The 24,280-nt window shown below is 45.9% G+C and overlaps 1 protein-coding gene across 8 annotated transcripts in view; it reads left to right on the top strand.

Annotated features, from left to right (window-relative positions):
* Positions 1–3,865: 3,865 nt before the first annotated feature.
* RAPGEF1 (Rap guanine nucleotide exchange factor 1) overlaps positions 3,866–24,280 on the top strand; it is an 88,631-nt gene continuing 68,216 nt past the window's right edge. For 7 of the 8 annotated variants that reach the window (XM_054283967.1, XM_054283969.1, XM_054283971.1 and 4 more), the window contains exon 1: positions 8,383–8,471. In XM_054283967.1, coding sequence (XP_054139942.1) covers positions 8,447–8,471 — 25 coding nt within the window. In that variant the 5' untranslated portion in view covers positions 8,383–8,446. Of the gene's footprint in view, positions 3,886–8,382; positions 8,472–24,280 lie in introns of those variants that run through there. The other variant, XM_054283975.1, reaches the window with a different exon arrangement.

A 24,280-nucleotide genomic window follows, 5' to 3' on the forward strand; every position in this document is an offset into this window, starting at 1 on the left:
TGCAGTTGCGTTTCCCAGCCCCGGCTCCTTTTTTGGGTTCTTGACTGCTCAGCCACTGCTGGGACTCACTGAGCTGTTCTGATCCCCTCCAGGCCTTGTTGCTGCAGGGTCCAGAGCCTCTCTGGACCCCCCAAACACAGAGGTGCTGCTGCTGCTCCCCATTATCCCTTAGCAGCATCCCTGTGTAACAGGGAGCAATCCTGTTCCCCTTCCTGACTCTCTCCAGTTCTCTCCCATCCACAGCCTCAGCAGCTCCTTGTGTTTGCACATCCAAACCCACCAGGGGGTGATGCAGGCAGTGCACAGGCTCCTCTTTAACTGGGGAGGTGGCCCACTTTTTACAGAATTATTTGTGGCCAAGGGCTGCCAGGTAGGGCTCCCCACTGCCTTCTCCTTGTGTCCTGCTCTTGGGGGTCTCGGGGGCAGAAAGACAAAGGGTTCTCCCCACTCATCCAGCTCACCTGGATACTTATTAGTTAAATATTATTATTAGTTAAATATTATAATTATTAGTTAAGTCAGTTTTTTGTTTGGTTTGGTTTGTTTTTCTTGGTTTTGTTTGTTTGTGAGGTTTTGAATTTTTTTGTTGTTGGAAGGCAACCAGGCTGAATCCCTGATTTTATTCCCTGGGTTTCCTTCAAGTTTGGCTTTTACTGCTTTTCCACTTTGCTGAGGGGTTATCTCACTCCTGTTTCAGCAACAAGGAAATGAGTCTTGATGTCCATCTGAAATGTGCTGGGTGCATGCTGGGTTTTCTGCCATCCCGACCACAGCAGTGTCAACTTTATCAGAAGCTGAGCTAAACCCTGCCCACCTTTAAGCTGGGGGGAAAACAGGATTTGGTCTCATGCTAATTGTACTGAAGGCTGAGTGACTTTTTTACTCTTTTCTTATTCCCTGGTTAACTCCAGCTGCCCCCATAGCAGTCAGGAACCATCCCCCAAACACCAAAACCTGCAGGGAAGCACTGAAGGCCAAAACAAGGTAACAAACCTGCTAAGAGCAATTGGAGAGGAGATTGCTGAGATTTCTGCCAAAGAATTGAAAAGCTCCAGTTCCTGCAGTGGGACCCCCCAGCCCAGGTAGGCAGGCTCTCAGCTGACATGAAAATCAGAATTTTATGGAGCTGAAGGTCACCCTTGGGCCAGCTGTGGGGGGACAGAGAGCAGCAACGTGGTCACCATGGTGCTGGAAATGTCATGTCCAGCCAGAGCATTTGTTTTGCTTTCCTATTGTCTGCTGTGCTAAAGAAAGCTTTGTTGGCAAATAGACTTCATGGGAAGTTTTTCTCCCTGCTGCTGACTTTGTGCAAAGAAAAATAAAAAAAAAAAAAAAAAAGAAAGAAAGAAAGTAATAATAAAAAGAAAAACATAAATTCCCGGGAGGAATCAGGAGGTCAAGTTTAAAAAAAAAATAAAATAAAGGAAGGAAGGAAAAAAAACTGCACTAAACAAGCCATCAGCACCAGCTTGAGGATGAAGAGAAATGCTGTGGGCTGAGGAATAATGGTTTGAGGTTTGCATCGTTATTAGAGGGATGTGCCCCACATTTACAATGCTCTCTGAAATGTATCAGGGCTTGTGCAGCATAATGGGAGAAACTTGGGGGTCGGTCAGACCATCCTTCAAGACCAGGAGGGCCAAAATGAAGATTTGCATGAGGCATTGCAGCCTGTCACCCTGCAGGAGAGAAACCTTGGAGGGGCTGGGTGAGAATCACTGGCTCATGTTCATACCTGTGTTTGTTAATGAGGTCCAGAGGTGTCTGTGCCTCCCCTGTCTAATTGCAAAGGTGAAAGAGCCATTTTGCAAAAGGGGAAACTGAGGCACACAGAGGCTGGCCTTGCCCAAGTTGCCTTTTTGCACTGAAAGCAAACACGTTCCCTCTCCTCTGTGCACATCCCCGCGCTAGTGCTGCCTTTCCCAAGGCTGGATCTCGTGCAGCCCTCAGGATTATTCAGCACATCTCCCTCCTGACCTGCCACAGGCTCCTTTATTCCCCGCTGGGCTCCCCAGGTGGATTTGCCAGCACAGCTCATTCCTGCCCTGCAGGACCTCTGCTATTTCAGGCCAGGCTGCCTGCAGCTCCCCCAGGTTTCTCTCCTCCATCCTCCCTCCCTGCAGCTGCTGACAGCTGTACAGACCCTGTGGAGCTCCAGCAGCATGGCCAGGTGACACCTTGGCTTGGGCACAAGGTCTCCCCACCTGGGATTGGCAGGGAGGGGAAATCTAAGCTGTCACGTCCAATTATATTTTTCCCTGGGTGACCTTTGTTTCCATAACACAATTTTTATTATTTGACTTTGTAATATTGATTTTGATTTCCTTTTTTGATTCATTTTCCTTTCACTCTCTTCCTGCAGGGAGTGACTTGGTTCACCTTCAGCATCTGCTTGCTCTGTGGTGTGAGGCAGGAAGGGTCACTTGTCCATGGAAAATGACCTGGAAGAAAAGCAAGGTTTTAAAGAGGGCTTTGTGTATGAGCTGGGCTTGCTTCTGGTGCCTAAATTGGTCCATCCTGAACACCCCTTGGCTTCATGGTGAGTTGTCTCCCTCATCCAGAGGTGGATGGGAACTGCATTGCAATAAGCAGCTCTGGATGTGGAGCTCCTCCAGTCTTTGCTGGCAGCAGGAGCATCTTCTGCTTGGAAGGGAGAGTTTTCCACAGAAATGTGTCCATCTCCTTGTGCTCCCTCTTCAGCAGTGACCAGTAATGATGCTTCAGATGAAGGAAGAACTCAGTTGCAGCAGGCAGAGTCTAAAGTGCATTTCCTACAATCCTGGTGTGTCCAGCAGCCTGTGCCACGAGATGACAAAGTGACAAAATTACAAACTTTCCTCTCCTCTGCCTGCTCAGTGCCCTGAGGTCTGTGATGCAGTGTGGCACTAGGTGGTGCCCAAGCCATCCAATGGATTTGGGACCATCTGTGTCTCTGGGAAGATGCCCTCATTATCTGCAAGGGGAAAGCACTGCCCCAGATATCCTGTTCCCTTCCTCTGAAAGAAGCAGGGCCTTCCCTCCAGTTCTGTCCCCCAGAAGGGTCAGGGCAGGCTTCAGAGCCCCTGCTCAGAGCTGCTTTTGCTCTTCAGGGACAGCATAGATGGACCATGATGTGGTCAGCAAAGTCAGCAGCTGAGCTCCAGCCATGCACAGCAAAGATCTTTATTCAATTATCTGCCAGGATGCCAATAAGCCCAGGAGGATGAGCCATCGATGTGAACCCCTCGTGTGGGGGGTGAAGGGACAGCCAGACGTCTGAGCACTGAGAATTGCTGACAGAAACACCTGGGAGTGCCAGACACCTCGTTAGCCAGTGAATCCTGTGCTGGTGATTCACACAATTTTGTTTCCACTGTGAAATATCGTCCCCACTAGAGGGAAAAGATTAAACCAGAGAAAGAACCTTTACAGCCTTTTCTCCCACCACCCTCACCTTCCTAATTATTTTAAATGTACAAAGGGCTTGTCATAAGCTGTTTAATCTCTCTCTCAGTTTTTTTCTTTTTAATAATCCCAGGGCCTGGGGTTCTTCTCAGCATCCTTCTCAGATCCAGCCCATCCTCCTGTGGCAGTGTAGGGCCAACAATTTTTTTCCCCTATTTACTTCTTTTCACAAAAAAACTAAAAAAAAGACATCAAAAAGCTTTACTTTAAGCTGCCACTTTAACAGATATATGTGAAAGTGCAATTTATTTATTTTTTGATTAATCCCCCAGTCCCAGTGGCCTGAGTCTCTCCCTCCTGCCCACCTAGCTGTTGGTGTTTTACAGATGGGGAGCCCTGAAACATTGAGTGACCCACCCCAAAAATCCATCCAATGGATTTGCTGGTCTTGGACTGGAGATTCGTCTGGGGAACAAAACAAAACAAAACAACAAGCCAAAGGTCAGTCACCAAGCAGGGAAGGGACCAAGGTGTTTCAAGGTTGGGATGTTGCAATAGGACAAGGGGTAATGGCTTTACAATGAAAGAGGGTCAATTAAATTTCATATAAGGAAGGAATTCTTTACAATGAAGGTTAGGAGCCCTGGCACAGGTTCCCAGAGCAGCTGTGGCTGCCCCTGATCCCTGGCAGTGCCCAAGGCCAGGCTGGACAGGTTGGAGCACAGTGAGAGGTGTCCCCAAATCCTTTCAGGGGGTTTGGAGCTAAATGACCTTTAAGGATCCCCTCCAGCCCTGACAATTTCTATGATTCCATCACTCCTTGTCCCACCTGCAGGCAGAGGACAGCGAGCACCTGAGGGATGATCCCTGCCGGGCTTTTCTCCTCTTCCTCGCCCCGAGGCTCCTCCTGGCTGGGGCTGCGCAGGGCGGGGGGAGCCGGCGGCGCCCCCAGCCCCATGTGCCGGCAGATGCTGCCCTCTAGAGCCTGCACCCAAATCTCGCCTTTTTCCAAGGAAAAAGCTGCGAGAATGCGAGTCCTGACAATCCTGACAGTCAGAATGGGAGAACCGGTGGTTACTCCCCCCGGGGTGAGAGCACTCAGGGGGACCAGCCCCAGGGCCATGGGGGATGCACAGGGGAGCCTGGACTATCTGCCCAGACCATCAGCTCTCCAAATAAAAATAAAAATTAAAATAAAATAAATAAATTAAGCATAATAATAAAACTAAAACTAAAAATTAAAATAAAAATAAAATAACAACAAGACAACAACGATAATAGAAGTAGTGGGAAGAAGAGGAAGAAGAGGAGGAAGAAGAAGAGGAGGAAGAAGAAGAAGAAGGAGGAGGAGAAGGAGGAGGAGAAAAGAAGAAGAAGAGGAAGGAGAAAAAGAAGAAAAGAAGAAGAAGAAGAAAAGGAGGAGGAGAAGGAGGAGGAGAAAAGAAGAAGAAGAGGAAGGAGAAAAAGAAGAAAAGAAGAAGAAGAAGAAGAGGAAGAAAAGAAGGAGGAGGAGAAGGAGAAGAAGAAAAGAAGAAGAAGAGGAAGGAGAAGAAGAAGAAAATAAAAAGAAGGAGGAGAAGAAGAAGGAGGAGAAGAAGAAGGAGAAGAAAAGAAGAAGAAGGAGGAGAAGGAGAACAAGAAGAAAAGAAAAAGAAGAAGATATTACTAATTTTAGTATTAAAAACTGCGTTTTCCTAAATAATTTCCCTTAATAATAATAAAATAAATATAATTTATTTTAATACTAATACTAATTAGTAATTTAATACTAAATACTAATTTAATATTAAAATTAGTAATATTAATTAAAAACTAAAAAATGCTAATACTGAATAGTAATTTAATACTAAAACACTAATTTAATACTACTAAATAATAATAATAATAACAATAATAATAATAATTTCCCTTTAAATAACTTCCCAGTTATTCCATGCTACTAAAACCCACTCTGACAGGTTTTTTTGGGGTGAATGGCCACTACCCCCTGGGATTTCTGCCGGGACAGACCCAGCAGAGCCCTGATCCCACAAGCTGGAGGGGAACAGGAGAGCAGGGCTGGGATGGGATCAGCCGGGATTTGGGCTGAGCCTCACTAGAGGGCAGGAGAGCTCTGTAACTGCGCAGCTCCAGCCTCCCCGGCATTTCTTGCACAATTTCCCCGTTCAGTGGGTCAGCTGTACAGCTCAGTGACTCAGGAAATGACCCTGTGGGGCTGCACTTTGTGGCTGTGGCTTTCCCTCGGTGCTGCCAGCCCGTCTGGGGCTGCCTCCAGAGAGGGGTTCCACCATCTGCAGCTTTTGCTGCCTTCTTCTCCCAGCGAAGAAAGATTCAGGGAAGGAGGCTCCAGATGTTGCCCCCACATCTGGCACGTCTCTGGCTGCAAGGTGAACTTTAGCACTGTGCTCTCATCGATAACAAAGCAGGTACCCAACATATTCTTCATTTCTTCTTCCTGATGTAGCATCAGCACTTGAAAATTTGGCTTTTTGTGGGGTGTTCAACATTTCTCCCTCTTGAAGGCGACCAGCTCCTGGCATGCCTTTCCCTGTACGCAAATGTGCTGCAAGAACCATCCCTGTGGGTCTCACACCATTCTGTACCAGCCTGAAAAGTGACATCTCTCCTCACAGATCCTCTCCAGCCACAGCTCTGCCCTTAACAACACGCTCAGATGGACACCATCAGCTCTGAGCTGTTTTTCCCCTGCTGACTCCAGGGGATATTTAGAAGCATCAGGTTTTCCCAGCGTTGTGAGTTACATCTCAATGCAGAAACCACGAGAGAAACTCCAGCATCCCCCGGAAGGCAACACATCATGGGCACAACGGGGCTTTTTATATCAGAGACTATGAAAAGACCTTCCAATTTAGTAGCTGTTCTGTTCATATCTCACATTATTGTACACAAGCTCCTTCTCCCTTGCCCAAGCCTGAAAACGGGAGGGTGTAAGAATAGCAGCTTGTTACTTCATCTGTCTGCTTCCTGTGTGTACTCCCAGTCGGGTCTGTTCTCATTAGCATCACCCTCTGCAGCTCCCTGTTACTACTGCTCACTAATACCAGTGAGTCAGCACAGCTCAGCGTGGCTGCCACAGCCACCATTTACATCTGTGTGAGCCAGGGGAAAGCCTCCACCTAAATCTTGCTTTTTTAAGATTGGATTTATTAAGCAAATGCACTCAGGAGCTCTCCATAAGCCTCTCAACGAAATAATTAACTAGAGAAAAATGCATACTCTGCCTCGTAGACATTTCCTGCTATACCTTCTGCCTAGCCCTGGGTGTGTGAGATGTTTAAACAGGCTCATGAAGTCACTTTCAAAGTTGTGTGTAAGGAAAGCTTACAAAAATAGCAGCCTCGTGAATGATTTATTTGGTAAGGGAAGTAAACAGCCTCTGACAGCTCACCAGGCTGCAGATTTATTGGCCCGTAGCACAGGGCTACCTGTAAGTCATTGTTGAGATGTTTGTCCCTAATTAAGTTGTAGAAATGAGTTCATTTCCAAACAGGACCATAATTATTTTATTATTGCCCGGAGCCCTCTCCCCGGGCTGTGCTGTCACCTCCCTGTGGAGTGAAGCCACTTGTCCCCAGGGAGCTGCCAGTGGTCCTGGGCTCAGATTAAAGCAGTGTGTGCAGGGTGGGGTGGCAGACACAGAGCTGGGGGTGCCAGGGAGCTGGAGCAGGGTCACAGAGCTGGCTGGGGCTGCTCTGGGCCTTCCAGCAGCCCTGCTGGGCAACCTGAGCTCACGTTTGCCTGCCCTGAGTGTGGGTTTGGGGTGTCTGTAGGTGCTGTGAGGATGCTCTGGTGTGACCGTGTCTACAGGGGTTTTCAGGATGAGAGAAGAGATGTAGATCTGATTCCATGTTTCAGAAGGCTTGATTTATTATTTTATGATATATACATATATTACATTATAACTATACTAAAAGAATAGAAAGAAAGGTTTCATTTCAAAAATCTACCTAAGCTAAGAATAGAATAGAAAAGAATAGAATAGAAAGGTCTGTGGCTCAGACAGAGAGGGAGAGCTACCTCTGCTGTGAGTGGTCACTAATTCTAAACATCTACACGAGACCAATCACAGATCTTGATGCCCATCCCAGGATCCCGATGCCTATCCTGGGATTCCATCCCTCGATCCCGATGCCTATCTCAGGATCCCGATGCCCATCCTGGGATTCCATCCCAGGATCCTGATGCCCATCCCACGATCCCAGTGCCCATCCCAGCATCCCAATGCCCATCCCTCGATCCGATGCCCATCCCGGGATTCTAGCCCAGGATCCCGATGCCCATCCCACGATCCCAGTGCCCATTCCAGCATCCCAGTGCCCATCCCAGGATCCCGATGTCCATCCCAGGATCCTGATGCCCATCCCAGAATCATGATGTCCATTCCAGGATCCCGATGCCCATCCCTCGATCCCGATGCCCACCCCTCGATCCCGATGCCCATGCCAGGATTCCCTCCCAGGATCCCAATGCCCATGCCAGAATTCCATCCCAGGATCCCGATGCCCATCCCAGGATCCCGATGCCTATCCCTCGATCTCGATGCCCACGCCAGGATCACATCCCTTGATCCCGATGCCCACCCCTCGATCCCGATGCCCACGCCAGGATCACATCCCTCGATCCCGATGTCCATCCCGGGATCCCGATGCCCATCCCTCGATCCCGATGCCCATCCCGGGATTCTACCCCAGGATCCCCATGCCCACCCCTCGATCCCGATGTCCATCCCAGGATCCCGATGCCCATCCGAGGATCCCGATGCCCATCCCGGGGCCCGGCGGTTCCGTGCCCGCCCCGCCGGCGGCCCCGCCCCGCGGTTCCCTTTGTGGCCGGGAGGCGGCGCCGGGCGCTGGGCGTGCGCGGCGGGAGCCCCGGGCCGCCCCTTCCCGTCGCGGCCCGCGGAGCGGGCAGGGGGCGGGCGCAGCTCCACGGCCGCCGCTGGAGCCGCTCCCGCATCGCGCCCGGCAGCAGCGGGAGCCCGGCAGCCCCGAGCGCCGGCTCCGTGCGCCGCCGGGCCTGGGCGCCGAGCGCCGGCTCCGACATGTCCGGCAAGATCGAGAAAGCAGGTGAGCGCCGGGAGGGAGGCCCGGGGCAGCCGGGAGGGGGGGACGCGCCGGGCCGGCCGCGCTCGCCGCCCGCCCCGCGGAGCCGCCGGAGGAGCCGGAGCCGCCGCGGCTGCGGGAGCCGCGGGAGGTGCCGGCGGTGCCGCGGGCCTGGCGGGCCCGGCGGGGCGGGGGGAGCCGCGCAGGGACCCCCGCGCCCGGCCAGGCTCCCCCGGGGGCTCCTGACAGCGCGGGCGGGCAGCGGGGCCGGGGCTGGGCCCGGGGCCGCGGGGGATGCTCTGCGCGTCCCCCCGGGGCTGCTCCTGCGGTGCCCGAGCGCTGTTTGGCTCGGGCTTTGTGTCTCCGCCGCGTTTTCCTTTTTCCTCGTTGTTTGCCTCTTTTCCCCCCTAGTTCCTTTATTTTATTTTTTGTGTTCTCGCACCCGTTCCGTCCTTGCCGTGCAGCCGAGCATCAGCACAGCCGGGCGCTGCAGCGCTTTGGGGCCTACAATGATTAATTTCAACTTCTCCCAACTTTCCTCTCCTGGTGTTTGTGCAGAATGAGAAAAGATGAGTCCGTGGGCAAATGTCAAGAGGGACCTTGCAGGTTTTTTCCTCCCTGTTCCCCTCTGCTTGGGTGCTCACGACAGCCAGAGCCGGGGAGGCTGCTGAGGTTCCTCCAGCTCTCACAAGGAAACGCTCAAGCACGGATCATATTGTCTCTCCGCGCTTCTGGAGTCGTGCCTGCTTCTCAGTTGTCACTTTAGATGGTTGAATGACCCTGGTTTTCTCTGTAGTGGGAGTAGTACGCTTAAAGATTCAATTAGTGTTGTGCAAATCAAGCGGCGAAGTTACGTAGTTTAATTATGTTGCGTTTAATTAGCAGAGGAAGAAATCGATGCTGTTTTGTATATTTTATTGTGGGGAATGGCTCGGCTGTCTCCTCCTGGGTGAACGCGAGGCAGGAGCATCCCGGCTCCCCAGGGCAGGAGCATCCCGGCTCCCCAGGGCAGGAGCATCCAGGCTCCCCAGGGCAGGAGCATCCCGGCTCCCCAGGGCAGGAGCATCCAGGCTCCCCAGGGCAGGAGCATCCAGGCTCCCCAGGGCAGGAGCATCCAGGCTTCCTAGGACAGGAGCATCCAGGGCAGGAGCATCCAGGCTTCCTAGGACAGGAGCATCCAGGCTCCCCAGGGCAGGAGCATCCAGGCCTCCCAGGACAGCGGCCAGGGATGCAGGAAGGATCCCCGGTTCCAGGGGATGCGGGTCGGTAGCATCTCCTCCTGGCCGTGCTCATCGAAGCCTGGTGTGCTCCGTGTGTTCCGCAGCGGCCCCGGGGGATGAGCAGCCTGCCAGCCGCCTCTCCGTGCAGCACCTCGGCGTGCTTCCAGCTCCCCGCGCTGAGTTACTGTCTGACAAGTGTGCTCAGCATCAGGGGACAAATGTTGCTCCAGAAATATCCCAGGTTAATCCCGTGCACCGTCCCTTTCAGAGGATCCCGGCGTAGCTTTGCTCCTGCCGAGCTTTTCCGCGCTTGTCCCTTACTCCAGCGAGCAGGGAAGGTGTTAGCAGAGTACACAGACCTCGGGCCAGCTCTGGAATAATTGCCACTTGTTTATGCTGGAGGTGAATTTGGCTTGGGATTTAGTAACTGTAGACAGTAATTACAGACGTATAAATAAGTGATCACGTTTTGTTTATTCGCGTGCAGTAAATAACCCTGGGAGAATAGTAAATAGAGCTCCACACCAGAGAGGCAGCGAGAGGAGTTCAGGCACAGGAAGATCACTCTGGAGACACACACAAACTCAGCACGGTTCCATAAACAATGGAGCAGAGAGGCCAAGAAATACCATATAAATATAAAATGCCATATAAAATACCATATAATAGCAATAAAATACCATATAAAAGTCATACCCTGCACAACTAGAGACCAGCCACACTGAGCTCCCACTGAAGAATTCAAGGATGGTGCAAGATCCATCCCCAGGTGGGTGCTGTGAGTGTGCAGGTGGAAGATGCAGTGGGGGAAGCCCTGATGCAGGGACATTTGTTCTAATGGAAGGCTATCACAGTGATGATTTGCTGAACAAGAGAAACTATAAATCTGCTTGTACTTTCATTTCTTTAGGAAGGATATTAAAAAAAAAAAAATAATCCAGTCCAAATATAAATGGGAAGAGAAGAGACAGGAAAGGAGGGCTGGGAGCCAGCTGTTCCAGAGCAGCACTGTCTCCATCTCTGTTCCTGAGTGTTTGAACTTCTGATTGACACAAACAGTTTGGTTAATAGCGTCACCGAATAAACACAGCCTGTAACACCACAGCCACTCAGGGGTAATGTTTGTCAAAACGTGTACAGTAGCAGAACAAAGGATACAGGCTCATGAAACAAACGCTGTGAGGTCCAAGGTCTGTGCATTCGTGTACATTTGAATTTATTTTTCTTACAGGGACAGAAATTCATGCATTATGTTATAAATAAAATAGGCTATTGCCTGGTCACAAGCCATGGTGACAGATTTGGAGTGGGCTTTGGTTTAACTTGTGTGTCCATATAGACAGGCTGCTGGAAAAAAATGTGTTACCCCTTGCAGGGTTAGACCCCCAGAGACCCTCAAACATCTGCTCCCCGGGTCCTTAACTGAAACACCTTGTTGGCACTCAATAAAAAACAATAATAAATGATTAGAGATAACAGCTTCCATCCTGTCCATGAGGGAAGAGCAGACAAGGCTCCCTCTGGAGCCTCTCAGTGCTGCTGTTTAATCAACAGAAGGGTCACTGTGGAGCAATTCAGAGCTGTGCTTTGCAGTGAAGGGCAGCCATCTGGTAGTGTAGAAGATGGTATGTTTGGGGTTTGCTGGTGTTAGAGCCCCTGCTTTGTTAGGCTCCCACCAGGAGACTTCCAGACACTTTTCCAAAGCAGAACCCTCCTTGGCTGGAAGAGGAGGAATGGCCACTGGCTTCTCTTTACTCCAGAACTGTGACTTTTTGTCTTCACTTTCAGAAAATATTTGCTCTCTCCCTTTTTGATGTGAAATCCAAAATAGAGATGCCAAGAAAGAGCAGAGAAGGTCACAGATTCTGCTTTGGTTTCCTGTTACCATGGCGATGCACGAATTCCTGTTTTTATTTACCTGATGGATTACGTGCTGCAGGGAATTCAGCTACTCTGCATCATTCAGGGAGAGTAAGGGAGGAATTAGACACCAAAAGCTTGTCATGAAACAAGTCAAAAATGCCCTTTTATTAAAACCAAATAACATATGGGTGCCATATTTTGAAGGTTTATTCTACTTGGTGTTTTCACTCTTAGTCTTGTTATTTCTTTCAGGGTTTTCATTTCCCTTGTGAACTTGCTTTTTCAATAGCTGCCTGCTAAAGGTTGTTTGAGAGAGCTGTTTCAGGTGTTAAATACCTGGAGTGCAGGCAGTCATCTCTGTTCTGCTCAGGACTCATTGGGATGTGTTTATTCCCAGTAGACCAAAAACACTGTTGGCTTTACCTTTTACTCATAAGCACTTGCCTGATAAGCAAATTCACCTCAAATTGTCATCCTTGGGTATTGATGGGATAAACATCTAGGGATAATTCCAGGAGAACTCTGTTCTCAAGAAAATGACAAAATTCAAGAAACAATTCAGAAGGTCACATTATTCTCATCTTTTTAGGAATTTAATGTTCTGTTTGGAGTCCTCCATGCCAATTTATGTGATCCTGAATTGTTCATCTGCAGATGTTTTTGTACAAATGTGAAGTTTCCTGGAGATTTTGTTTTTGCAGAGGGTATATTTTGAACTGTCATCATGACTTGGATCATTTTATGGAAATTAGCCTGCCTGTTTTATATACCTGCTCAGTTTTATGCAGTTTCTCTTTGTCTGTCATGCTTAGGTGGGTTACTAGGCAGGACTCTCTCAGTTCTGTTGTGCATTCACAGCTGTACCATATTTCTCAATATTAAGTGAGGGGTTTCAGGTTAGAAAATTTTGCAGTTGACCAGTTTAAGTGCTTCTCTGCTTGTGATTTTCAAGCAAAATAGGAGTTACCTGCAAATCTGAAAATCAGACCCTTCAAAAAACTTCTATCTCAACCCCAAAGGTAATTCAGTTCCAATTCTTCCTTAGTCAGGCTTTTAGCACCTCCTGTTTCCTCCTGTGTGCTGCTCCCATAGAGACATCCCACCTGTGTTTTACTGTAACTTCTTTAAACAGCACCAGCCATTCAGGCTGTGTTGTATTGCACTGAATAGTTTATTTAGTTGTTGTTTTTGTACTGGGCGTTTGGTAATTTTCACACGGTCAGGTACAAGATGATCGCTGGTTTCTACAAAATGGCACAAGGAGCAGAATTTGGCATCTTTTGTAGGCCGCTGTAGGCTGACAGGTGGTGTGTTCCAAAATGCAGCCTTGTGGGATCACTGCTGCAGGATTGAGATGGTCTTAGCAGTTGCAAGAAGGAAGTGGGCAAGGAGTGGAGCAAGAAGACAGCTGAAGGCTACTGGAATGTGAAGCAGCTGGGTTGCGCCTTAGTCAGTGAAAATCAGAAACTGGAAACAATTGCTAAATTTATTTTCAGGCGTAAGCAATCGTTTTCCTTGAACCACAGTGACTAAATATATCTGTTGGTTGTGATTTTTATGTGGTGGTAACTCACTGGCTCTTGCTAACCTCCTGGCAAGACAAGAGAGGAGTGCAAGTTCACTGTCAGTCAAGATCGTAAAACAAATATCCCTCATTTAGATCTCTTGATTCACTTGTGTGCCTCTGCTTGCTGCAATGTATTGCCTGAGTGGAAGAAACCTGGGTGTTTGTTTCTAGGGAAGGGAGTCAGTCTGTAACTCCTCTTTCAGATTTCCTTGGGGTTCTGTTCATATTTTTGAAAGTTTTGAATGGCAGTTGATGCTCTAGTAACTCTAGTGTAGGTGCAGGTAGAGTCTAATGCAAAGGTGTGGTCTTTCTTTTTAAAGAAATATACATTAAGACCTAATTTATTCCAAAGTGGAAAGCCTGAGGGTAGAACTGGCAAAATGAGCTTTGCTGTTGACTTACAATCTTTGGAAGGAGAGCATTCCATCCAGAATCTTAACAGCATTTGAATGGCGAGTGAAGGAACACAAGGAGTTAACTTTCTAAACTTCATTTTAAAGAAGCTGGAGAGATGTTGTCCCTTCCTTGGCAGAGGCATTTGATGGCTGATCAGGTTTAATTCAATCACTCAATCATTTATGTGTATTATAGGTAGCTCTCAGTTGAGCTAGTGGGAGCTGGAGTTGTTTGTTACCGTAGCACCCAGTTTGGAAGATCCCTTGTACCCCAGCAAAGGTAAGATGATAAAGAACATTTTCTGTCTTTGTGCCAGATAAAACACCTGAAACTATGTTGTATATTAAAAATAACAAATTACATGTCAGAATTACAGGTAAGGTGATTTAATAGCCTCCTTCCTCTCTCTCCCTCCTCACCACACCCATCATTTTGCATAGTTTGAATACATGTAGTGGATGTAACTTGTTCAGTTTTCCAAAGCATACAGTCACAACATTTTTTCTGCTGGAACTTGAACTTTGGGATCTTTTGCTAGTTTGGGAAGCTCTTGTCCTCTGTGTACTGTTGCTTAGCGTGAAATGAATCCTTCCAGTTTATATTCTGCCTGTAGAGACATTACATTATCTAGAGAAAAATCCTATACATGGAGAGGGCTCCTTCAGCTTCTCAGATTTGTGACAGAATAGGCTTTTCTCTCTGAAAAGAATTGAAAATTTATTATGCTGTAAGTGCCTGAATACTTGAAAAATTCTGCTTTGGAGTTGCATTTTTCCTTTTTGTTTGTTAGCATATGACTATGGGATTCAGTCGGTGACATGGAAAGAGTATTAAAATCACATAGTTATTGCAAGGATATTAGCTTGGTTATTTGTAATTTTTTTCTAAATAACTAACATTTGGTTACAGTTGAGAAATATTGTAGAACATGAGGGGATGGTAAGGGAGAACAGTGTATCATTCTCAGGGCTTGAAATCAGAGGAAAAGGGAGAACAGGTTGAAGGAAAACTAGATTTATTGTCTTTGCAAGTTTGAATTTGCAGCCCCAGCACTGCAAGGTGTATAAAGAGGTGGCCAGAGAAGGAAAAAGGAGCATCACATGTGGATGGAATGGGTTGAAAGATGAGAAAATTGAGAGGATGCCCAACCCAGCAGTGATGGGAGAGGAGGGAGCAGGGGCTGCGTTGCGTGCGAGGAGAGCAGAGAGGAGAGGACAAGAGGATGGCACAGGGGGAAATCAGCAAGGAGGACGTTCCCAACGACTTCCATGGAGTCTGTTCCAAGGCACAGAGACACAAGATGGATTTCAGCAATCCGGAAAAGCTGCAGAAATCCTGCAGGTTGGGACGTGCTGCCAAAGGAATGCTCTGCACTTGTGCTGTTCACGTTCTGCTGCATCCTGACAAATTACAGCTTTATTCCCTGACCCACTGCATCCACTCTTTAAAATGCATTTCCAGTCTCTTTCTTAAGGTGTCTGACACTGGCAGTGACAGAGCAAACAATTTCATCTGTGTGAGTGAGAAATGATGTCCTCACATGTTCTGTGGAGCAGCCTGGGAAGGCTGATGGATCACGTTATTGATCTGCTTTTATTTGGGTTGCATATTTCAGTGAAAGCTCTCCAGCTTGGAAACAGTCTCTTCATGTTAAATCCCTTTGCTGTTTGAGCTGCTGGCACAGCTCACCTTCTGTGGCGTTTGTAAGAAAATGTTTCCTTGTGAGAGCAAGGGAGAAGTGAATAGAAACAAGTAGAGGTAAAAGCCTGTATCAGTGTTCACTTGGTGTTGTGGGAGGTACAATATTCACAGGATTTGGGGGATTGGTTCTCCTACACCTACTTTCTATTGTATCATAATTAGGAAAATATCTAAAAGATCTGAGAATTGATAAAAGCTATATTCTAAATAATTTTTTGGTTCCCATTTTATAACCACTCTGAGGGTCGAATAAGCACAGGTGGCACTGAAGAAGAGATTTCTTAATTACAGAAATGAGGCTTTTTGAATTGAAAAAAAATCTTATGTTTTGTATTATCTTACTTTATCTGGGTGGCAGTGTCTGCTGCTTTGGGTAGAGTTTTTCTGGTGCCATGAAAATGCTGTGCACTTTGTGATGTAAGTTAACATCTTGGCATGGCCATCAGTTCCTCTGAGGAAATCCTAATCCATTATTCTGCCCAGGGAGAGAGGTTAAAGCTTGCTTGCACTCTCATGCTCTCATTCTTTCTCTCTGAAGGCTTCATGGGGGGATGCCCTTTGTTGAGTACTTAACATATTCACTGAACCAGTCCCATTTATATTCTAAACAAGATCTTTAATTTCATCCCTGACGTGTACAAAATCTTGGGGTTTGAAAGAAAATTTTCTTTTTCAGGCTTCTGGAAAGAAAGGAAAAAATCAGTGGAGGTTAAAATCAAAGAATAGTTACTCACAGCTGGTAAGGTTGGAGGAAGCAGATACTGCAGCTTGGTTGCTTGATTAAACCTTGATAGAATTTTGCTGGGAGACTGAATAAATAGTTCTGTATCCACTCAGCTGTACTTTGCAGGGAGTCTTTAATAATTAAAATAGGAACCAAAACAAGTGTGTTTCAAATGTGCAGCACATATTGTTTTATCCCTTACCTTCTGATGGGGTTTTTTGGGTCCTGTCTGTGCTGCCCAAGAGGTTCTGCAGTAGCCTCAGGAATGAATTCCATATTTAGAAAGTTTCCTTTACGAACCAAATGTAACAAAGGGCACCCAGGGAGATCAATATTGCAGTTCTGGTTGTAGAGTACATTCCAATCAATTCTGGAGAGCAGAGCTCAGTGAATCCATCTGACAATGGGTTCAGTTAGCAGGACAATACTGTTTGAACACAGTTTTTCTTGGGTGTTTTATGATCCTTTCAGCTGTGCTCTAACCATATTAACTTTGTCAATTTGGGCATTTTGCCTTTTTTTTCCTTTTTAATGCTTAATGCAGCCTTGCATTTCATAGTTGACAGTGATGTGTGCTGCAGCTTTCATATACAAAAAAAATTAAATATCCCTTTTTGGATATATATTTTTTATATTAATTTTTTTAACTCTACATTTTCTCTTTTTCTTAGTAGAATTATATATAAGAATAATGCATTTGAGGAACTAGGGAATTCTGCCAAAAGGTTTAGTTAGAACTCATCCATGAATTTACAGGGATTTGCAGAAAATGTAGAGCACTGGTTTGTGCAGAAGGTGGTTTGTTTGTATAAATACCCTTGAAAGGTCACATGAAATCAGATGTTAAGGCTGATGCCAGATTTTTGACAGAGCATGGTAAGAGCAGTGCAGGGGTTGAGTTTAACTTTTACTGCTTGGAATTGCTTCTCCAGAGCTGCTGTGTGGGAAAAAATTGTGGTACCCAAAACCATGGTGCATCTGAAAGTCACATGATTTAAAAAAAACCCAAAATCTTGTATTGTTACAAGCAATACCTAGAACATAACTGACAAACTGAGGTGGGGAGTTTCTCTGGTTTCAGCTCAGTTTTTCTGTTCTTTTTATGTGTGTGGCTGTTTGCTCTTTCTCATTAGAATCAGTGTCACTTCTCTTCCCTGCTATGTCTGGGATGTTGTTTTACAGGAGAAACACTTTGGAACATTGTGGAATCACTCTGTTAAAATGATGGAGTGAATTTAAGGAATGGTGTTTAAAGTCCATGAGCTGGCACTCTCAACTCTGGCCAGTTTTGTGATATTCAGGTGCACAAAATCCCTTTAAAGAAGAGCCAGGGAGTCTTCATGCATAACTTGGCACATCTCTCAGAGATAAGTTTGCTCCTTGTCTGCACCTCTCTTCCTTAATCTGTAACATCCTTACATAAGGCAGTGTGATAGCTCATCCATCCTCTGTTACAGCTCTTGGTTTTACTGGCCAATTTCTGTCAAACTTTGTGAAGGAATGGATATTAAAATTTATTTAAATTTCTGCACATTTTCTGTAGAAGGCTGAGGAGATCAGAGAGGCTGCAGATAGGGTCTTCATTATGGCAGAATTGAAAATGTAGCTGTCCTGTGTTTGTAGCCATTTGGCAAATGGGGCTTGTGAACAGCCTAGAATGGGGAATAACAAGGAAAAGCAAAATCTTTGGGGAAAAAAGCAAATATGTGTGTTTTGGAGACAGTTCAGAGGAGCAAGTTGAGGGCAGTGAAGGGTGGGCTGCCAATAAAAGGCTGGTAACAATTGCAGGGCAAAGAAACACTTAAAAACCATGCCAGGAGAGAATTTGTTTTTGTTAACTCTCTGTGCCTATTTCCAGGTAGCCTTTAAACAAAGATGGTTTTGTTCCTGTGTGTCTTGGGTGAAAGCACTTGCATAAACTCCCTAAATATTCATTGGCAGCACTTATTCTTAGATTTTATCCTGAAATACAACCTGCTTCATTAGACCTCAGAGGTGAGGTGTGTGTTTCACTCAGAGGGCTCCCTGGGGACATCAGGTGCACCACAAGTGATACCCAGGAGAATTTCCCTGAGCTTCCATTTGGCTGGCAGCCTGCTGGGTGCCAAGCTCCAAACCCTATTTTGCTTTGGGCAGAGGAATTTATCTACAAATCCTGAGGGTCTTCTGGCAACAAGGTGTGTAAGGGTGTTAGTAACACTTAAAAGGATGTTGGAAGGGTGTTGATTGCCCATGTCATTGCTTGGATAATTCTCAAGCTCTGTAAGGACTGAATAATTGTGCCTAAGGTTAGAACCATTGGTTATCCACTCCGTTGGAACACCAGTGGTAATGTCACCAAAAAATTCCCCCATCCACTGTGGGCACAGCTGCTTCTGGAATTATTCCCAGCATGCATGAGCTGTTAATATGGCTGTGGGTCAGCATCCTGATCCAAGTCTGCAATGCCTGCAGAACACCCTTCTCTCCAATGCTACCAGGCTTGTCCTGTGAGAGGGCTCAGATTTTCCTCTAAAGGAGAGGTCAGACCTTGGAATAAGTTGCCCAGAGAAGTGGTGGAGTTTCTGTCTCTGGAAGTGTTCAGGAGATGTCTGGATGTGGCCCTTGGGAATGTGGTTTTGGGGAGATTATGGCTGACACTTGGATCAGATCATCTTGAAGGTCTCTTCCAGCCTTGGTGCTCCTGTGGTTCTGACAGCTGACAGGCTGTTAGTTTTATTGTTACTGTTAATTTGTTTTTACCATTTAATTCTTTTCAGATGAGATAATTCACATCTAAAAGCTTTGGCAACATAGTACACTAAGTTTCAAATATTATCATAATGGAAAAGAGTCATACTAGAAATATTAGTACCCAGTTGTATACATTTAATGAAATTGTTATTCAAAGCTTTTATGTCCAAAACAGTAACACTGGTTTGTGTTGATGCTGCATGCTCTGATCTTAACCTTTGGGATGATAACAAAGCACAAAAAACTGGCTCCTCCTGCAATCCTTTGCCCTTGAAGGAGTCATTTAGTTAAATTCCTTAATATTTTTGCAGCTGTGGTTGTGGTTTATTAACTGATGCTGCCTTGAAGAACAGTCTGTGTCTGCAGCAAAGTTTTCATTACTCATCTGTCAATACTTGCAGAGTAAAACAAATGGGTCTGAGTAGAGGTTTCTCCTCTTCAGTCTAAATAGTTTCTTTCCCTCTATTCCTGCTATTTTACCCAAGAGAGAGCAGAGAATAGTTTTGAGGCAGTGAGTGCAGAGTTGTACTCTATTGGATAGGAAGGTCTGGCCTGCTTTGTCTGTCAGGATTATTTTAAGCCATGATGTTTAGAATTTATTAAATGAACTAGAGGGAATTAAAAACATCTCTTTTTCCCCAAATATTCTCACTTCTACAGCTGTGAAATGCCTTTTATCCTGATTCATACCAGCTGAAGAATCTCCTGAATTTCTCTTTTGCAGTCGGTAAAATATGATTTTGGGCCAGTTTAACAATTTGCTTGTCAGGAGAAATACGGGTGAGTTTGGTTTGGTTTTGGTTTGGTTTTGTTTTAACATAGTCCTCCAAATTGAAAATCAGATAACCCAAGACTATTACATCTGTGTTTACTGATGCAAACTACAAGTTCTGCAGTAATTGCCTTGGCCTTTGGGTGAAATGCAGGAGGCAGTTTATCTGCCTGGGTTTTTATGGGGATATTTCTGCATGAAAACTGCAGATGAAGAGCACATCTTATTTGGAAGATGACAGGGATGTCACCTCTGGGAGGTGGTGGGCATCAATTTTGTGCTGATGAGTGGAAGGAACTGGAGGAGCTGCTGTGATTGAGCAGTGGATAGAAAATGCTCTGGTGTCCCAGGGCAAAGTGAAGGATGAGCTATAATAAGTAGGGGAGGAGCACTTGCAGAATGCAGGGGTCTGACTCACTTGGCCACATGCTTCTCTTGAGTTTCACACTTGGCTGTGACAAATATCAAAGGGAGTAGCAGCCAGGCTAGTGAGCAGAGGTCTGTGCTGACCTCTCTCTGTGCCTGTGTTTTGGGGAAAAATACCAGTCCTTGTCTCCTTCTCCTGTTGTGCAGGATGGTTTTCCTTACTTCTGTCCTACTCCAGAAAATCAGGGTGGTGGGAAACCTCACATGGGAGTTCCCTGGGCATGAAGGTGTAAATAACTAACCCCAGCCCAGTAAAGGTGACTCATAACTGGAGCACTCTGTACCTTCATGATGTTGGCTGGTAAATTTGGCCTGGTTTTCTTAGCTCATGTAACTGCCATCAACTGCATTTTAAAATCTGTCCAGCAGGAGACTGCTCTGAGAGTGGAAGGAACCTAAACCTCTGCCAGACCTAGCTGTGAGCATGAGGACCTAGTTTGGAGATAAAAACTGATTAGTGGATAATTCCCCCAGAATGAATAATCTCTGCCTTAAAAGATGAGTTGCAGGTGGTTTTGGATGAGAGAGGGAGAGAGATCAGGTTTAAATTGTCATTCTTTCAGTAACCTGAATCTCCTGACCTTACGTGACACTGCAGAGATGATTTCAGCCGAGTAAGACCAGGAGGAGAGGCTGGCTGGGATGTGTGGTCAGTGCTTCCTGCCTTGGGCTGACCCTGAGCCCCAGTGTTATATTTACCTGGTAGTTTGAGAGGTCTTTCCCTCCACAAGGTCAAGGAAAGCTTCCAAAATAGAGGGAAGAGCCGTTTGTAACTCCCCAAGTGAGGATTAATATCTGACATGACTTCTTGAACTATTTTCAGATTGGTTATGTGTCTGCTGATCTTTCACCTTTGCAAAGGTAACAGCACTTGTGTGTTTGCCTGTCCTTGACTGGAAAGGCTGCAGAAAACAAAACTGAAACTTAAAACTAGGTTAAGGACTATTATGAGCAAGCTGTGTCAATAAAAGCCATCATTTTGTGTAGCTGTGCAGCTTTTCAAATTACTCCAGCGAGACTCTCTTTACAAATGCTTTTGTGTTTTGTCTGTTGACTCATCCATCTCAACACTCACAGTAACATTTCAGTGCTGTCTTATAAAGCCAGTGATTGAAACAAGGCTGTTCTTGGGCTGGTTCATCAACAGATGCAATTAATACAATGATGTTTGTTTTGACACCCTGGCTCACTGGCAGCATTGTAAGCAGCATTGCTATGCGAGGAGATGGCTGTGGTTGAGGGCTCCGTGTACAGGCAGCTCACTCAATATTTGTATTCAGCTTAAAGTCAACATTGAAAGAGTTTCAGACCTCTCCTAAGCTGGCAAACAGGCTCACTGGTGCTACCAGTGATGCTAACAAAAGGGCAAATCATAATCTGCAGCACTTCTAATTTATTTACAGTCTTACAAAACACTGGGTTTTCATTCTGTCAGAGAGCACCAGAAGTATAAAAGGAAAGCTCAGAGGGATTTTCTCCTTGTGCGAGTCTGGGAAGGTGGTGAAGGAAATACGATTTGGACTCAGATATTTATTCTTTCAATAGAACAATATCAGTCCCAGACCAGTGCTTCTCAGATGTGTTTTACCCTGGGAACTTGTGTGAAATGTCTTCCTTTTCAGCTATTTCATTTTTAGCTGTATACAGGGTGTAACCATTGTTTAAGGGAGTGTCTGTGGCATGGAGCCAGTTGATATCTAAACCCTATCATGAATTGTTTTAAAGAGAGTATGATTTTCTGTACTGAGATATATTGATGACTATTTTTCAGGGCAGGAAGTACCTGCTGACTCCAGCAGTTGCCAGAGCAGCTGTTCATTATGAGTAAGCCACAGAAAACATCTTGTGAAAGCCCTAATATTTCTAGGAAGCAGCTCGAGCTTAAATGATCAGTCTAGTTAAGCTATATGAAGAACTGCTTTCATATTTTCACTTGCCTTGAAATTTTATATTGGGGAAAAAAAAATTCTGGTTCTTAGGGTATCAAAGTCTGTAGGACAGTTTATAGAAAGGTATTTAACTTCAGGCTAGTTAATATTTGTTAAGGCTTGCCTGGACACTCCCCAGACTCTTGCTCCAGGGTACAAATTTAATTGATTTATTCCATGTTGAGTTAATGCAGCAGTTTCTCTTTCTGCAGGTAGGCATCTCTGCTGCTTTGAGCATTTGGCTTTGAGCATTCTCTGCCATTGTAGAACCCTGTGACCCAGCCTGGGTTTTTACCAGGACCTGTGTTAGGCCAGGCACTCACTGGAAATGCAGTCAACTCCCTGTCCTGAGCTTCCTGTTGAGCAAGTTGGGACTTTTTTTGTTATATTCTCTGTTTTTAATCACAGAGCTGACTTCTGATGAGATTATATATAGATTTCCATAGCTTTCCGCCAAAAGATTTGTTTGGAATTAATGAATGTTTTTGTGAATTTCTGTAGTTGACATTTTCTGGAAAAATAAATTCTGATTTTGGCCCAGACCCTTCTGATCAGTACCAGGTGTGAGCAGCAGGCTCCAGAGGGTGTTGGAGGTTGTAGCAGCACTGCTGACCTTTGGCTCACGGAAAAAACAATAAGCAAGGAGTACAGTGCTCCAGACGTGAACCTGTCTGGAAACTGAGTGTGCAGAGATAAGCTGCTGATGGAAACACCCTCTCCCCTACAGCTTCTGCGTTATCCAGGTGAACCCAGAGTCATAGCTCAGTCTCTGAGATACCTCCAGCCCAAGTTCAGTCACTTCCCTCATTCTCCATTTGGGTTTGAATTGCTTTTCATTTTGTTTTGTCTCTTGTTGTCTTCGATACCAGGATACCTTCGATACCTTCTTCTTTGTCAGCTCTCCCTCCCCTTTGTTTCTCTTAGTTTGCAGGTTTTTTGGATGGTAACACTCAGATTGCTTCTAGTGCATCCTCCATGTCACAAGGTTTTGACTCAGCAGCGTTGTCCTGGAGATGTGCAGGGATGTGCCAGTGGTACATGTGTCACAGCAAAAGAACATCCTTACACATCTTGCCCAAGCAGCAGAGCTCCTCTTGCTGCTAAATGCAACTCTGGGGTCATGGCTCATGAGTGGTAACAATGGGAAGTGTGGGAAGTTCCGGCTTATTTTGAGATCAAGATTTCATTTCCCTTGCATTAATTCCATGAATCAAAAAGGAAAATGTGTAATGCTTAGTGTTCACCTAGAACTTTACATTTTTAGAGCATTGTGCAAACATTTCTTCTGTACTTCTGACCTCATGATGGGTGGTGATGGAAAGCTCTGTCTGCAGTGAGGTAAGGACAGTGAGTACAACTCCTGCCCTCCTTTCATTTCTGCTATGCTTCCACTTGGTACTGTGGGCAGATGATCTCTACATCTCCAAGAGCTTCTGTGGGCTTCTCAGTCATCACTGGAGCTGTGTATCCTGTGAGTGCGTTGTTAGTTCATGTTTTAGGGGTGTCATTAGGATGTGACAGTGGCAGCCCCCGTGCTGTGTAGTGGTGACATCTCTCTGCGTGAGAAGACCAAGGTGATACCTGCACAGATCATGCCACCTAGAGGAATGCAGCTGGCAAGCCTGCAGCCATTGCTGTGCTGCCAAAATTTTGTTGGTTGTGCCAGTGACTGTTTTGAGACCTCCTCCAAGCCATGCCCTTTGTGGCATCACCTCACAGTCCTTCGTGGTGTCAGATGTGAGGAGGTCCCCTCACAGGCAGCTCTCCATCAACTCAACAAACATTTCTAAGTTTTTTACACAAGACTGCTTTTCCCAATTTAGCCTCCTAAATGCTGATCCTCATCCTTCCCAATGACTCAAGAACCTGAAATTAAGTTGTGGATCTCACTTTGCATTCTCCAGGAATTAGGGTGAGGAATCTAGTACAAGGTGTGATTTGATGGGATAACGTTCTCCAAGCTCTGTGCTTTTTTTGGCTTGTGTGTTGCAATTTCTTTTGTGGGAGACTGTTAAATTTTCCAGAAGATTATCCTAATTTCCAGAGTCTCAAAGTCTGAATTGTAATTAAGCACTTAATTTGATGAGGGCTTTTAGATGTCTTGCTAGTCTACTGGCAGCTTGGGGAAATACTTCCATCTTCCTCCCAGCTTCCCTTGCATAGGTTCAAGCTCAGAAAGCTGGGATATATTTAGAGCTGGCAGAACTGCCAGCCAGGCCTCAGAAAATTGCTCCAAATCTCTGCTTTCTGGGTAGGATAAAGCCAAATTCAAAAGACTGGCTTTTCTGAAGAAGTTGGGGTGATGACAATTTATCAGTAACAAATGGGCAGCGGGGAATTTTAATAATAAATTTTATTGCTTGCAATTGCATTGAGTTCCCTATTGCCACAATGACAGTAATCAGGATATCCAACAGGGAAGCAATTACTTTATTTCTTGATCATCCAGGCAGTCAGCGAGTTTTGTTTCCAGATAAGCACATGGTTTGACCAGAGGGTGTCA

This window comes from Melozone crissalis, unplaced genomic scaffold, assembly GCF_028551555.1.
Source record: "Melozone crissalis strain CALT ecotype California unplaced genomic scaffold, PUWL_Pcris_2 ptg000041l_1, whole genome shotgun sequence".
NCBI classification, from domain to species: domain Eukaryota; kingdom Metazoa; phylum Chordata; class Aves; order Passeriformes; family Passerellidae; genus Melozone; species Melozone crissalis.